Here is a 17,679-nt window from a genome sequence, read left to right as displayed (position 1 = left end):
GCAGACAGTGCTAAGTGACTGCATAAAGCAACGTCTGGGCTCAAGAAACTGCACGTGTCTGTTTGTTTTGGACTCATGTTCAGTTGCAGAATGTATGAATGCAATAACAAAATGTTTTGCATCCAGCTTTGGTCCAAACGTCTAGATCACTAAACTGAGACAAGTCTGTACTGTAATGTGCTGTTGTTCACCTCATGCCTCACGCACTAGCCTGGAGCAAGTAGTTTTAATATACGGTCCGCTAGCTCTGTAAATGCTCATGGTCACACAAGCCGATCAACGCCGCAGCCTCCGAGCGATCAGTCACATTGGCCGTAGTTCTGGATCTGAGTGTGCACTTTTCCCGGGATCAGTGTGCCTGCCGAGCACCTGCCATTGACATAAACGGGGATGCTAATGGAATAACTCTTTCAAGGTATAGGCTATTAGAAATTGTATGACAGGTGCTTGGTCCGGGGTGAGAAATAGGAGGGCTTGTGATGTCAGGCGAACAAGAAAATTGTTTCAGAGGAAGAACAAGTTATTACATTTTGATGAAAGATTACAGGGAGAAACTTTTTATCTCATTCTTCATTGTCTACCTCCTGTCTGCGACTCTGTTTCGGTCTCTGGAGCGAGTGCGTCTCCGGGAGTGTTTGCTGCGGCTGGTCACTCTGCTCTCAGTGGAGCTGGAGGAGGAAGAGCGCTGTTTCGGTCTCCTCTTCCTCCGGCTTCGACTGTTGTCCTCACTGTCTGAGGAGTGGCGGCCCATGTTCACTGGGTTAAATGGGGAGATGGAGAGGAAAAATGTGTTGATGATGGTAGGACACAGAAAAGTTTATCAGATGTTCAGATATCAAAAATGTTTTGTTTTTCTTCTCACTACTACTACATGCTGTTACTGTGATTCAGTAGCTCAAGCACAAGGATGAAACTTCAATTTATTAAGTTTACAGAGCTGTTAAGACCCCATTCTGAATTAAAATGCAAGTACACTCATTTAATCGAACATAAAATTCTTAATTCCTCTTATTTGAAGAAGAAATATGAGCTGAGAAGAGCGGTAAAACATAAAATACGTGATTATTTATCTGCATAGACTGTCGGTATGTCGTACCACGGCGAGAAATGTGTTTTCACGAACAAATTGCTACTGATCATAAGGTCTAAGGTTGTAACGTTATTAGCCTAAAACCCAAACATAACCTTAAAACTAGGCGAAACTAGCGTTAGAAACGCTGCCAGGTAACGTTATGGTTTTATAGGACAAAGGCGAAAATGAAAATCGCGTCCCTTTACATGTCTGTGTAACGATACATGCTAAACACTTCAATACCGAATGTTGTCAGTCTTACTAGCTAGATATCTTTCACATTTCCTTCCTTCCTTCTCTAACACACGTTACACGACAAACAAATAGCGCGTCTGCTAATATATTTTTACGTTTATATGTAATATAACTGATGTTTATATCTAAATGCATACTCTTACCTAGGCAACGATACACACTCCTATTGTGTCATAACAACAACTGACAGAGCAGCGCCATCCATGAGCCGATGAACAGACTAAAGTAAGCGATCATGAGATCGTCGATGCGCGTGCAGCCGGCAGGCATTACAAATCAAACACGATCGATTCGCTTTCACCTTCTTGTCAGGGAAGCGCAAGATAAGCGTAATACTAGCTATAAACTGTATAAAACAAGGTAATGGCCTACAACATTTTTTTTTTTTTTTTTTCAGCGACAAGGTCGTCATAAGAAACACGATCACAAGACCTATTTTAATTTTGTTTGTTGAGAAATTGCAGGATGAGTGAAATGTTTTGTTTAAAAAAGGAAAAAAAGACCGTAAATTTTGTCATCAGGTAAACATGTTGGCTAATATTTTGTCGGAATGTAGGCTATTATGGACAAGGCTTTTCAGTCGCAAGACAAAAATAAGGAAATCACAATGGTCTCTAGCCTAACTGTCAATGGGACATAGAAATTAGAAAAGAAAAAATTGTATTGGTGAAGGTAAAGATGGTTTGTCTCAAATGTTGAAGGTAAAAGCTCTCGACTACCTACACAAAATGCTTTTTAAATAAAGTCAAATTGAATAGTATTTAAATAGTTCAGCCCCTTTTGAAGAAACAAACGCTCACCAAATTAAAGATTTGAAGATTAGCCTAATCATTCAAATATTGTAGGCTATGTGTTCACTCAACCTACAAGCCAACAGATTACAAGAATGTACAATTGCCTCGAAACTGCACCATTTTAGATGCAAACACACTAGGCATATAGCACGTTACTTAACATTTAGGCTATTTATTTTATTTTATTTTAAATGAAATGAAGGCCTATTATAATTTTATGAAGATTAGCCTATTATTATTATGAGGCTGGCGTGTATGAGATGGGTGAAATGCTTCAAAGTATTTATTTTCTGCTGCGTTTTGAATAATATCGAATGCGTGGATGCTCAAGCCGAAGAATAGTGTTACATAAATATGAAGTATAAGAGTAGTAATATAGCCTACCCTACAAGATAAATATTTTTTTGTGTGTGATGTAGCCTAATTATTAAAGGTGAGGTGATGACAAGGTGTATTCTGTGATTTGACAATTAAAAGCGTGTAGTTTTGTATCTCATTTAGCCTACCGCGTTATTAGCCTACTTTTTTTTATTAATTATTATTATTCGCTCTCGATCCCCAAAAAGCTACATTTAGCCTATTTACTTAAACGGCTACAATTGTTATGCAAATATGCAACAACTTTAAAAAGTTTGTTTATTTAAATAGCAATAAAGCAGCATAGAATAAAATTGCAATTCATCATTAGAAACAGCTGTCATATGAAAGCTGAAATATTAATGAAAAGTTTTTTTGTTTTTTTGTTTTTAAATAGGCTAAATATTTCTTTAATGCTGTGCGATATTGTGAATAAACACAACAAACGTAAATACAGCACTTTTTAAGCTATTCGACTACGAGGCTATTTAATAAAAAGCTGCTCAGGAATATGTAAAAGCCTGTAGGCTATAGGCTTGTAAATTGATAAAATTGGTCATGTATTCTCTTTAAATGATTCCGATTCAAGGTGTTCGTTCTTCATATTATCATTAAATTCATAACTAGCCTATCACTAAAAAAAGGCGTTAATTATGCAAGACGACTCTCATTCATAATATCATTACATTAATTATCAATTGTATAAAACAGACTGTTAAAATAATTAGCCCGCAAAAAGCCTGCAGCGTTTTTCTGTGAAGATGAAATTTAGATTTCTCTTCTACAAGTGAATTGTGGGCCAAAATGCAATTCTTAACGATGCGTGTGTCACTTCCATGATCACAAAGTGCATATTTCTCTTTGCTCTTCTCGTCTTCCAGCTCAGATCAAAGAGTTTCCGAATAAGATGTCCACGGTGTGCCCTTTACAGTAGTTTCAGACCATCATCATCCTCATCATCACGCCTGGTGTTTCCAAACTCTAACCAGTCCAGCTTAATGACATTAATTTGCTCCTCTTGTCAATCTTAGCCAATAGCAAGCACGGACGGGTGATGTGGATCTGAAGGACAGATAAGGTCCCCCCCCCCCCCCCCCCCCCCCCTCTATGGGAAGGAAGGGGCTCGTGGAGAGGGAAGGTAACGCGCGCGGATCAAGGGGCAGAGACGCTTCGCTAAGTATAAATAGTGTGACTTCAATAGTGAATCGGCAGCAAGTCTGTACAGTCCGCAACAAGAGGAATTGTGAAAGATCTCCTCGCATCATCTCGCATTCAGGCCGATAGAGAGAGAGAGAGAGAGCACTGTTGATGTCTTATATGGTAGACTGCTGAGGATCTAAAGGGAAGAGTGTGTTTTTTCTTCTTCTTCTTCTTGGGTGCAGTGATGGAAGAACTTACCGCGTTTGTCTCCAAGTCGTTTGATCAGAAAGTGAAGGAAAAGAAGGAAGTGATCACGTACCGGGAGGTGCTGGAGACCGGGTCTGGGAGGAACAGAGAGAGCCTGTCGGTGGAGCCGGGGCGCGAGGAGGGGAACAGTATCACGCGGAGCTCCGTGCGCTCGTCGCCGGCCAGAGCCGCGGACATGCTCGCGTCCGAGAGGAGCAGAGACTCGAGCAGTCCCAAACTTACAGACGGTGAGGGTGCTTTCTGTGACATTTCTCATGAAAATCATGTAATCACGCTAGTTCTTTTTCATAGGCCTGTATTTTAAGGTTTATAATTTCGCTTTCGATAGAATTTATATAGCCTATATATTTTTATTTTAAAGTTACATTGATTTAATCCAAACTACACGAAGCATGACATAATAATTGGACAGGTATCACTGTCATTATATGACTGGAGCAGCCTGAAAAACTAAAGTGCCGAGAATAAATCAAAAGTTCTCCAGTGATAAAATTGAGCGCTGTATTTTATTGTATAGTTGCATGTGGGCCTATATTTTAATGCATATTGTTTGTAAATATTGTTTGTAGCTATAGGCTTGAAATGATTACAGATTATTGTTTAGATAACAATCTAGACTGATAAAATATAAATGTAGGCTCCTCGTACAGCCTGCTTCTGTAAACTACTGCTAAACAGAAAAAGAAATGACTGTAAAAAAACAAACAAAGAATGTGCAGTTTATTGTAAATCAATACGCATTTTGTATGAGACACACTGAAGGCCTATAATTCATCAAGTCTGAAACTTAAAATAATATCGGAACATACAGCCACAATAACATCATAATAATAAAATAATAATAATCCTAATAATAATAATATGAATTATCCTACAGATAATTTCGATTAAACGTATAGCCTACTTATTATTTTTCCTTTAGATAGAATTGTGAACATGTTGTTCTGGATTTTCACATTTGAATAGAGGTTAATTATTATTTTCTTCATTCAGCTACACGTTAATTGTTGTCTTTATTGATTTCATTTTCGTAACATTGACCCGTTTTGCCAGGTTGTTAATTTTAACGTGCAAAAGGATAATATTCCTGTCATAAGCATCCGGTGCAGAGAGAGAAACTCCATGCATATGTATAGTGTGTAAATAATTAAAGAGCTGTGTGTAGGACAAAACATCCGTGACCGACATCAGTGGGCAAAAACTGCCCTCACTTCACATCACTGGATCAAGCGTTCGTTTCTGTTTTCAGGGAACACAGATATGAAAGAACGCAAAGAGGATTGTAAGCCGCTGGAGGATGAGACACAGACTAAAATCAAGCAGAGAAGGAGTCGGACTAACTTTACCCTTGAGCAGCTGAATGAGCTGGAGAGACTGTTCGATGAAACACACTATCCGGACGCGTTCATGAGAGAGGAGCTGAGCCAGAGACTCGGGCTGTCGGAGGCCAGGGTGCAGGTCAGACCCAGTGTGTGTGTGTGTGTGTGTGAGAGTGTGTGCTGTCATGTGCGCTGTGTGTATGGAAAGGCACTTCATATGTGTGTGTGCTGTCATGTGCGCATGTAGTGGCACAGTGATGGTTTCCCTTGCGAGAGACGAAATCATTTCGATTAGTGCTAATGTTAACCGTAACAGGCCGAATGCAATTACATGTTAAGTGCAAAATAATGACCTGCTAATGAATAAATAATATATATATATATATATATATATATATATATATATATATATATATATATATATATATATATGGTCACACTTTATTTTACAGTGTCCTTGTTACACATGTTAGCATACTGTTGTAATAATTATAAATTATGCATAATTACAACAAACCCTAAATCAAACCCCAATCCTAACCCTATAATAGTACATGTAGGCTAGTTAATTATTATTACTCAGTACTAAAATGTATAATTACACTGTAACAGGGACTCATTAAAATAAAGTGTATCCTAATATATATATATATATATATATATATATATATATATATATATATATATATATATATATATATATATATATATATATAATGCCTAATGACAAAATATAGACAAAATATATTATATATATTGCACATGTAGGCATATATTCAATACACAGGAATTAAACTATGCTATGAATGTAATGACACAGCAACTTTAACACTGCTCTGTAATGTAGCGTTTTATTATTATTATTATTATTATTTATTTAAGCATTAAAAATGTAAATGGCATTTGAAATAGGATCGATGAATAAAAAGAGCTAGGTAGGCCTTTTTTAAAATGTTACATGGACACTCTTCCTGGCGATATTGTAGTTCATGTTTACAAATGTAAAATTAGATATCAGCTTATAGGTTATACGTGTCGAACGGTGGGATGAAATTGTTGGAAATAAAAGTGCTAATAATCCGCTTAAATAAGCGCCGCTGTGCTATAATGAACAGAACAATGAACAGAACTGATTCCGTGATTCGCGCGCATTGGCCCTGCAGGCAACATCTGTAGTGTGCTTTTTAGGATGGGGAAGACCATCTGCACAGAAACATAATATATGTGTAACAAGAGACGAGCGACCGAGCCGAATAATGACATTCAACATAGACATTGGCTCTGCTGTGATTGATCAGGGAAGAAAAAAAAACAATATCTTATTTCATTCTCTTTTATCTATTCATTCCTTGGGTGGGGATATAAAATTCACTCTTTGAATACATTGGTCCTTTTTAAAAATGGGCTCAAAAGACCTCCCTGGAAAAAGTTAAACCATCGTCTCTCTTTGGGATCTTACCAAAAGGCATTGTCCCAAGCAAGGCCTGCGGATTTACATAAATTATCTATCATTTTTACCCAAATAAAGATCTGATGCTCTTTTCATATTCAGTATTCACAGACAAGGCCACACCACTGGCTCAAAGGATATACACCCATTTTAACGGATGAAGTCATAATGTCCAGGCCATTTCATTATTTATAATCGTGTTTCCACTTTCACTTACAGCAGAATATTATGCAAATGCAATGTCGATCGCTGCGTTGTTATGATGAAACAAAATTAATAAACAATGCATTGAAACTGCGCGTGATTCAAAACAGATGCAGAACACACAATAATTTCCAAATCTCTAATGCCCATGGCATGGCTATATGGGCAACAAAAAACGAAAAAATGTAACAAACTTTCTCTCGGATATAGGCAATTAATGCCCCAATTTTTGCCCACCCCTGACATTACAATCGTCCCATGCTGGGTGTTTGCTATGAAAGGATCAGTTCGCTTCTTCTGGGACTCTAATCCCTGGATAGATCCAACCATTGGAGAAAGACGATATTTTATGGCACTATTTCAAATGCATTACATCAAGATTCTGTTTCTTTCCGATTGTTTAACATTTGAACAAATCTGTTTGTTTTGTGGTTAGTCGGCCGCGCCGCTCGTTATAACGATATAATAATAATTAAAATGTGCGGTTACGCATTATGAATATTTTAGAAGGTCCTCCTCAGGGATACAGAGTTTTACTGAGACTGTTGTCATTTTGGGAGGATGTACACATGCCCTCACCAACAGCTGTCAATCAATGTCTTCTGCTTTCAGGTTTGGTTTCAGAACCGACGGGCCAAATGCAGAAAGCAGGAAAACCAGTTACATAAAGGTGCGCTGAATTTAAACACAATAAACAACCAAATCAACAATTCATTTTGGTTTTCTGTTTTGTTTTAAAACATTTTTAAATACAATTTACTTTTTTATATACTTTTACTTTATATATTTTAATATACGTTTATTTAATATATTTTAATATAGTATATTCTACGTTGTGCCTAATGTGTATTTACTGTGAAATATAAAATCTAGTAGTTCGTGCAGTCTCTCGTTTGCCTAGCTAAAGTGGCCCGTAAAGAAAACTCGATGTCACTATTTTTCAGGGGTTCTCATCGGAGCGGCGAGTCAGTTTGAAGCGTGTCGCGTCGCTCCATATGTCAACGTGGGAGCTCTGCGCATGCCATTCCAGCAGGCAAGTTACCCTGAACACACAGGCGTCCCAAGACTTTACACAATGTCTGTGGGTTCTTTATGGCGCACTGCACACTCAAATATCTCTCTTTGTTATTGCTATATTGCATTGTCAGCATAAGAGAGAAATTTGTCTTTGACGAAGAGTATAGCCTACTATAAATTATTCCATATTCCATAAAGACGAGATGAGATTTGTGAATTTGTCTGTTTGCTTTATGGATTTGAATCGTATTCAGGGGAGCATATAGTTACCAAAACAATGGAATGCAGGTGTCCGAATTATTTTTTTTATTATGATAAATAGCCTAAATGCAATTGATCCAGTGCCCAGTAACAGCTCTGCATAGAGTCTCTCTTAAGTTAATGTGTTTCTCCCCTCTCTTCCCACCCGTGCGTCCATAGGATAGTCATCTCAACGTGCCGCCCTTCTCCTTTCAGGTGCAGGCTCAGCTGCAGCTGGACAGCGCCGTGGCCCACGCGCACCATCACCTGCACTCACACCTGGCGGCGCACGCGCCATACATGATGTTTCCCGCGCCGCCGTTCGGGCTGCCGCTCGCGACGCTCGCGGCGGAATCCGCGTCAGCAGCTTCGGTGGTCGCGGCGGCAGCGGCCGCGAAAACCACCAACAAAAACTCGAGCATCGCGGATCTGAGACTGAAGGCGAAAAAACACGCCGCGGCGCTGGGACTGTGACGTCACAAACAAAGCATCGCGCGCGACGGTGGCTCGTTGAAGTGAACAACAGAAAAACACATTATTTATGTTTTCTTGTGAAGGACACGCGAGGGGGGAAAAGGATAGGCTATTTATAAGAACACAAACTGTGAAGTGGACAACTTTACGTGGATCTTTTCATGGATGGAAGGATGCGAACAACTACAAAATGTTGAACTTTGACTGAACTTTTGCAGAAGAAGCTGAATCTGAATATAATGATATAAAGCAGCTGGGACGATTGTTCGGCTGTTTGTGTGACAACGCCAACATTTCTGCTTTAATTCTACGTTATTAGTAAATAATGAAAATAAAGAGGCTGGCCTCGTTTTATTTGAAACAAAGTTTCTCTGTGGATATTTGTGAAATATTACAGAAATCACTTTTGTTGCCAAACATGAAAACTCCAGTGTGGAACATGCGTTTCTGTCCTCACGGATAATAACACAAGATTTAAGTTCAAGTTTATGCTCTTTGGTTTCTGAAGCAAAATAAATGAACATTAAATGAAATGACGATCATTCCTTTGCTTATTAAGAATTACTGAGTGTATTGTGAATATAATAATCAAATATCAGGTAATCATTCAATGGAAAGTTCCAATTGCATTGATGCCCAATTCATATGAACACACATCAGGCTTTTATTCTCGGTGTATAAATCAAATTCAGGTAATAGACTAATATTGATATGGTACGGGCACATGTAAAATACCTATGTTAATACCAACAAAAATGATTTTGGTTGTTTTATGCTTCATCAAGGCATTGTGGGAGCACTCTGGATTTTCATTGCTGTTTTTTCCCCTTCATCTCTTTCTCAGTGTGTAAAACCATGTGAATCTCTAAATGTATGTTTTATAAGGGTTATAAAAGCATCGACTTCGGGCACTCATTTTTATGATATCTCTGATTTGATCATGACTGTGAAACCTGAGCTCACCTAAACACCGTGTTTTCGATTCATAAAATAAATGTCAAGAACTGTAGCATCTGTGTCATCCTACTATATACGTACCTATTCGTTTTATTTCATTTTTAATGTAATGGATACATACGTTTAAACAGACGTTTGCACTTTATTCTTGTAGAATTGGACTGACGCTGGCGGTGTCTCCTAAATTATAAATTGTAAATAGCCTAATTAAAAAATCGACCCGTTTCTGTTTTGTTTGGATGATTATGTTAAGCATTATATTATTATTGAAGACTATTTTAAAATGTTGTCAAAAATCAATTAGCCAATATATATGAATATGTAAATACAAAAACATTTGTCATAAAATCACACGGACCATGAAATATATGGAGCTGACCTTTATAGCAAACACTTATTCTCCACTCTTAAAAATAAAGGTTCTTTATTGGCATTGATGGTTCCATGAAGAGCCTTTAACATCCATGGAACCTTTACGTTCCACAAAAGGTTCTTTATAGTTTCTTTAGATTATTCAAATGATCTTCACACTAAGGAAAAAAAAGAAAAAATAAGAACGGTTTACTAAAAGGTTCTTTGTGGAACCAAAAAAAAAAAACGGTTCTTCTATGACATCACTGTGGAAAAAAACAACAACTTTTGGAACCTTTATTTTTTAGAGTGTACAGTGGAAAAATTACTTAAGAAAAAAAGGAAAACAAAAATAATTAAATAATTAAAGGAATACATATTTTAATATATATATTTGATCATTTTGTTTGTTTCCAAAGCCAAACTAATGGTGACAAATTAATAAAATGTAATAAATTAATTTAAAATGAATAATTAAACACTAATAAAAACATATTGACTTGTATTTGCATGTGTAAAATGGACTGTACCTTTATAAACGGCACATCACTCGCAGTCTTCTAGAGATCTAAAACGGTTCTCTTGAGAATTGGATAAATACCAAACGCCATCTCTTATCGTGAATAACCTGTCTGCTCAGTTTACTGTCTGGACACAAAGCACAATGTTTTGACCTATTAATTAATCCTGCTTTAACAAACGCGTGTATAACGAGGGCTTGTGTCTCCAGCGCGGGGTTGGACTCGGACGCCAGCGCTATTGAATTATTGATTCCTGTTACTGTCTAGTTCAGACAAACTTGTGAATGCATGGGGATCGTACAGTACAGAGGGCGAAAGGTGGGTATTAAAAATTAGCGCTTCGCTCCAAAGCGGATACATTTATCAGCGTTTTTGGACATTGAGCATCGGATATCATTTTTTCTTCTCTTTTCTTCCACAAACGCACAGCAGTTTTCTTAGTAAGTGAGAGTCACCATGCTAGGCTATGACCTTGAACTTGAGCTAGAAAAGTGATTTGAAGATTAAGTGAATTCAATTAGAGACCTATACTGCCAAAAAGCACTTTAACAAATTGCACAGTAAATATGACAATAACAACATAAATTCTGAAATTACAATATGTCATTATATTATGACATGTGTTCCTCGAGCTGCTGCCCGGCCTTGAAAGATGCTTTATTGTAAAAGCATGTAAAATGCAGTGACTAATGGGATGCCAACACTGAACTTCAGATTGTTTAGACAGGTTAAAGAACTGATCTGAGTCTAAAGATTACAGGTTCAAATCAAGAGCTGTTTTAGAAAATACAACGTGATGTTTAGAATTGTACAGGGAAATCAGTCTCTCATAACACGATTAATTACATCATAAAAACAAAAAATAAGTACATTTCCTTGCTTTGTAGGATCCCACAATGGGGGAAAACCCATTAGCCAGTACATGAACATGTTTAGGCAAGCATAGGGACTTATCAGAACAGTTTAACTGACTCTTCCTCTGGCTCAATTGTTAGAGCAAGGAACACATAATAATAACTAAAACTTGAATGTGTTGTGTGTTGCTGCCAAATGCATAGAGATTTGGTTCTATTTAGTTTCGTTGTTTCATATTAACAATAATTGTTTAATCATTAGGGCGATTAGTGTTCAGTTTGGTTGGGGATCCAGTACAGTTGTAAAGTCTCTTCCTGTGCAAACGTGTTTCAAATGAATCAGTTTGCCGACACTGATAAATTTGGAGAACAATTTGATGCAATATTTTTTTTGACAATTCCTTCACAATATTAGAAGAGCTACCAAATATGCTTTAAAATATGCAATGCCAGATTTTGTTATAGTAGTCTTGAAAAACCAGACATTAGCACTCAGCATATACAAAATATGACAATGGTGACAATAAACAAATCATTTTTATATTAAGATAAACCCAGAACATTACAATATGAGCCACAAAAACAACCGCAACAAAAAAATGCAACAGCATCATTTATTCATGCTGAGTGCCTGAAGAAGACACTATTACAGTTAATCTGATAAATATACAAGAGATTAATGTTCCTAATTATACAGCTGAAATGACTCAAATTTTACTGTGAATTTACCGAAAATTACATTGCTTACAGTAAACGGCTTTTTCCAGTACTGTAAAAACTCAAATGTTTTACAGTAACTTACCATTGCAGCAAATTGACATGCACTTTACAATATTTTTACGGTGTGTCTTTTAGCATTATTTTAGGAATTCAAAACATTGTATCCAGTGACTTAAACTTGATTTACATTTGGATTTCAAACGTGCAAAAGTCCTCTTTTTCTTTCTTTTATCCTCTATATCTCAGTGTTAAGTCTTATCAATCTACAAGTACTCAAGGAGACAACGGGACGGGAACACTGAAGTACTTGTTAGATTAATGATGGGGAGAGCAATCGTTTTTTCCCCCACACTCTCTTCAGTCAACAGGCTTCACACCATACTGGCTCCATGTCTTTCTGTGCTGGCTCCACATTACTCCCTCTTCCTCTCCTTCGTCTCTTTCCTTAACTCTCTCCGTTCTGCAGTGATCTTTAAGATGTGCAAATGTGTGACTCACCGGAGTGGGAGGTTCACGCTGTATCCCGGCACTTTACGGCCTAGAAATGATACCGAGAGCCATTTGAACCCCTGTAAACTTCAAGCAGTTAACCCTGCATTGACGATAAGACAAGTGAAGCAGCATTTTGAGGGTCAGGCTCATCCCTTGAGCTGTCGATGGTGTATATCTGAGCTTCATGACCTGTTGCTAAATTTACCACTGTACAGACAGTTAATGCTGAACAGTCATCTCCGAACAGCCTCTGTCTACCCATTACAGAGGCACCATATCTACACTTCAGTTGTTTTATTGTGAAATCTGAAGCATGCAAGTTCGCTGTCTCCACTGAAGATGACATATTAAATATGTCTCTGAGCCCGTAAGAGAGACAGAGAGTGGTAGTGTGTTTGAGAAAATGTCAATGAATGTTGAATCAAACTCCGAAGCACTCATGAAAGGAGGTGAAGAGAGCGAGAGAACACAAAGATAAGGTAGCTCTCTAAAGGTTTGCCTTTGTTATATATTAAGTGCTGCGAAAGAGAAATGTGCGCACATCATCAGACAAAAGACAAGCAACATCAGGGGAGAGCAAGAAGATGAAAGAGAGACTTCAAAGGTGTGAAATGGAGTGAAAGTGAGACAGAAACCTGCCTAAAACTTGCTCAAACAGACCAATTAAAGCAGCCTATTGCTCAGATGTATCATATGAGAGTGAGCCTGTATGAAGCACTTCATAACCAAAGACCCATTCTGTGTGTATAATTTCAGATGGGATGCAGATGAAAACAATGGGACTGACCAAATAAAGTGCTGGGAAAAATGGCAACACTTGCAGCAATTTAATTTATCTGTTAGGAAGAAGGCTTCACAATACCAAATGAAGTCAAACAAAGTGAGGAATTGTTGTTCGGCATCCTGTTTAGGTAGTGCAGACGGACCAGCAAATCTTTTATGGACTATGAGCATTTATTTATTTTCGATGTAATTCCTGTTGCAGCTGGCAGTAACACAACTGAATAACAACAATTAACTGGCAATGAAAGGAGGACAAAACTGCTATGAGGCATTTCATCCTTGCAAAGTGAAAATCACACAAGATGTAAAAGCGCATTTATTCTTGTGATAGTAATACTGTAAGTTTATTCTCTCCAGTTGAAGTTGTAAATTAACCATACATAATTTTCTATTTTGTTTATTTGACTTGAATATATTTTCATCAAGAAGGAACATTGGAATATTCTTTGAAACAATGTGCTATGACAATAACCATACACTCACGTCATGTGATATTTATACTAGGAGTCTTGAATTACACAAATCTCAGTATGAACTCTACCGCTTTGTTGAAGTCAGTTGTGTATACAGAAATTAACAGAGTGTGTCTCAAAACAGCTGGCTAAGTATGGCAATTCATAAAACCAGGCAAAAAAAAAAAAGATCCACTTTCCACCAGGAAAAAATGAATACGTCAGTTCCAAATTCAGCTTTAACATAAAGCTTGACTTAATAACCTAATCTGTGCCATTTCTGCACCAGGGCAAGACAAAAGAAAAACACTCTTTCTTTTTCTCAAAACGTTCAAGCAGAGATTTTGAGAGCAAAACTTTAGAATGTGTATTTAGCATCAAACAGTTTTCAGACACTCTTTAGTAGCCTATCAGATGTCTAGTGTGAGAGTTTGATATTCAAGTTGTGATATTTAGATTATTTATCAATTGAATCTTACGAGCAGTGAACCTCGTCATCTTGCTCAGAGTAAATTCCTGATTTACTTAAAGTTAAACAAAACCCTAAATGGACCCACTCTAATGGGTTATGCTATTATAGACCTGAGCAGGCAAGAATATAAATGTATATAAAAATAGCTCAGGTCAATTTCAGCTGAACGTGCGCTTGTGGTTTGCGGATAATGCAGATGAATAGATTGTTACTCAATATAAAATTATGTCACAGTCTTTAAAGAGACAGACTAAGTAGACATGATGTTCCAGGGAAACATCACAGGGGCTGTCAGGGGCAAGCGGGCTTTGATGGAACAGGATTTAACACGGCTCCTACAGAGCTATTGGATTACCTATTTGGCCCAGTGATCTGGCAACATTTAATTAAATAGCCATGCATTAGCGTCCATGTGTGCAAGGCTGGTGTGGCGCGCACGCGCTTGTGTGTGTGTGTGCGTGTGTCTGGTTCTGAATACAAAACTGAATTTTGCAAGCATGCCTACAGATTCCGTCTATATCACCTGTAATCTTTACTTACTGTTCTCTCTCTTTTGGTTCACTTCAAGACACTTTAAACAATTTAGCACTGTACTCACAGTGCTGTCAATCATCACACTATTTGAGACAGCAGTGAAAACTGTGCTTAAAGGAGTAGTTCACTTCAGAATTAAAATCTCCTGATAATTTATGTCATCCAAGATGATCATGTCTTTCTTTCTTCAGTCGAAAAATAAATTAAGGCTTTTGAGGAAAATGTTCCTTTTTTCCATATAATAGACTTCAATGGGGTCCAACGGTTTGATATTGCAGTTCAGTGCAGCTTCAAAGGCTCTACATGATCCCAGCCGAGGAATAAGGGTCTTATCTAGCCAAACGATCGGCCATTTTCTAAAAAAAATAAACATTTAAATACTTTAACCACAAATGCGCATCTTGCTCACGCATTACGTAATCATGTTGAAAGGTCACGTGTGACATAGGTGGAAGTACCGACCTAGTGTTAGTCCTAAACGGCCTTTACCAAAAAAATACATATATATATTAAAAGGTAAACCAACGATGTCGGACGATTTTGAAGTTGGAGAAAATGAGATGGTTACCCTAGATAAGCTAGATAAGACCCTTATTCCTCTGCTAGGATCGTGTAGAGCCTTTGAAGCTGCACTGAAACTGCAGTTTGGACCTTCAAACCGTTAGACCCCATTGAAGTCCACTATATGGAGAAAAATCCTGGAAAGTTTTCCTCAAAAACCTTCATTTCTTTTCGACTGAAGAAAGCAAGACATGAACATCTTGGATGACGTGGGGGTGAATAAATAATCAGGAAATTTTAATTCTGAAGTGAACTACTTTTTCTTTCTCACAATATAATATATGAAGACTCTGCAGTCACACATGCTCTTTCCATGTCTCTGCAGAGTCATATTATTTAAGAAAACATGCTGATCTCACATCAGTTTTTGCCTTTGCACTCAGTGAAGTCAGAAGGGGTCACGTCTGACCCTGGATCAGCCCCTGACTGCATGAAAACCCAACACCAAAAAGGGATGTGTGCACATCATGTGACAGAAGAATGTGAGTGATAAAACCCAAAGAGATAGAAGGAGAAGAACCCTGGGAGTCTCACTGTCGTGGGATGAGTACAACAGCGAGGTGGCGCAGACACAAGAGGAGTCCTTTGTCAGTTTGGAGAGGGCCTTAAAAACGCTACATCTTATCTTAATGAGTACAGAGGGATCTTTTAACAGGTCACACTCCAGAATGTTTGACAGACAGTGTCATCCTTTCTGATTTGCCATTTAGGCAAAGAGCTGATACCAGATATACATGGATTTCCAACCCTCTTTAATGTTTTAAAGTCCACATTAAATAAAAATGCACACATAGCACACATCACCAGTCTTGTGGTGAACAGTTAAGCAATGCAAGTTAGTCATAGTTAATCTTGGGCAGAACATCCTTAACCTCTCCCACCCGGAGGCCTGTTGCATGAAGCTACTGTACAAACTTCAAAGTAGAATAGAGTTGACAAAACATACAAATCCAACCTGGTTTAGATCAGGTTCAGCAGGCTCACAATGAAAGTTTTCTGTCAACTAATCCAGAGTTTGTGATTGTGAAGCGTGTGCACCTGAAAGTGTGGCACGTGCAGCAAGCAGACAATGTGACAGCAATTCACATCTCTGCTGCAGATTAAGAGATCATAATGAAAGAATATCATGAAATTAAACACATTTATAAGGCAAGAATAAATACTGCTGCTGCAGTGAGAGTTTGAGAAGGCAGCTGAATTAAAACATCTGACTATATCAGTGCATGTGTATCGACTGAATTTAAATGATGATTTATGTAAAGGTTCACAAAGAGCTCAAAAGAATACAAACTAATCCCAAACTTACCTGTTTAGGAACTGAAACCGGCTTCATGCAACAGGCCTCAGGAGGTGCCCTAAAATTAAGCCCTGCCCTCTATTCAGTCCTTTGTTTCACTTGGAAATACGTCACAAAACTGAAAGAGTAAAGTCTCTCTCAACTTCCACTTCACATGGATTGATATTTAATGTGGGACCAGTGATGTAAACCAACATCAGAAGAGGGCCAAGTCATTCAAGACTGAATCCACATGCTCCAGAGTCCATGACAAGACCACGAAAATATGTTCTTGGATTCACTTGGACCACATGCTTCAAAGTCATGGACTCGTCATGTCTCGGACTCGAATTAGTTGGTCTTGACTACGACGCTGAGTGTGATGCCATTCAACAGTTGTGTTTCCACATAAATCCTACTTTTTTTATGATAATGGATTAAATGTTAGTGTATAGCACGCATTGTGTACAGCAGCTCTACTTCCTGAGATTCGAACTTTAATGACACATAAATGGAATAAAAATGTTACTTAAATGTGGTTGGACAAGGAAAACAGGAAGACTGAATAAAAAGAGAGAAAGAGTGAGTGTGTGTGTGTGTGTGTGTGAGAGAGAGAGAGAGAGAGAGAGAGAGAGAGAGAGAGAGAGAGAGAGAGAGAGACTGACAGCGCACAATGGTAGGAGAGTGGTTCCTGCTGTAAAAGTTTATCCCTCTGGCACCATTATATAAGCATACATATGGGACAGCTGCAATGGAAGACGACACTTTAAATGACATTATTATAAAATGCAATACTCCTGGAATGATCCCTTATTGAATTAGGTCCCATGATCCAAGATGAATTTCCCGGTTCTCTAATCCATCAAGGGGGGAATATTAAAAGATAGGACTCAACTGGCATTAGAATCGCTCTCAGTCTTTACTTTCATTATTTTGAATTAGGGTGCTGCTGGGGGAGAGCCTCTTAATGAGAATTACAATGATTCAGTGGCCTCGACCTGCCTTCTGACAAGTGAAATATTAACTCCTCAGTCATAGCTGTCTGAATTAAAATACTTGGGAGCTGCGGACGTGCTAAATTAAATTGGCCTTTTATGTTCCTTACACGGCTGACCCC

General features: G+C 38.0%; 2 protein-coding genes across 3 annotated transcripts in view; one reads left to right on the top strand and one right to left on the bottom strand.

The window, feature by feature from the left end:
- Positions 1–1,611, bottom strand: part of rsrc1 (arginine/serine-rich coiled-coil 1) — a 147,283-nt gene extending 145,672 nt beyond the window's left edge. Inside the window, exons 1-2 of the mRNA XM_084126103.1 lie at positions 1,471–1,611; positions 582–756 (exon numbers count right to left, since the gene is read on the bottom strand). Of these exons, the coding sequence (XP_083982229.1) occupies positions 582–751 (170 nt within the window). The 5' untranslated portion in view covers positions 752–756; positions 1,471–1,611. The remainder of the gene's footprint in view (positions 1–581; positions 757–1,470) is intronic.
- A 2,046-nt stretch (positions 1,612–3,657) lies between these two features.
- Positions 3,658–9,596, top strand: shox2 (shox homeobox 2). 2 transcript variants are annotated; one of them, XM_084126105.1, is made up of 5 exons: positions 3,658–4,112; positions 5,135–5,343; positions 7,471–7,528; positions 7,803–7,891; positions 8,332–9,596. In XM_084126105.1, the coding sequence occupies exons 1-5, from the start codon at positions 3,863–3,865 to the stop codon at positions 8,587–8,589; spliced, it is 864 nt and encodes a 287-aa protein (XP_083982231.1). In that variant the 5' UTR covers positions 3,658–3,862; the 3' UTR covers positions 8,590–9,596. The 2 variants fall into 2 exon arrangements, with proteins under 2 accessions (XP_083982231.1, XP_083982230.1); XM_084126104.1 differs by having other exon boundaries at positions 8,296–9,098.
- The last annotated feature ends 8,083 nt before the right edge of the window (positions 9,597–17,679 follow it).

Source organism: Abramis brama (assembly GCF_963993115.1).
Source record: "Abramis brama genome assembly, chromosome: 10".
NCBI lineage: Eukaryota > Metazoa > Chordata > Actinopteri > Cypriniformes > Leuciscidae > Abramis > Abramis brama.
Note: the sequence above shows the minus strand (reverse complement) of the source record. Positions and strands in the feature narration are given on the sequence as shown.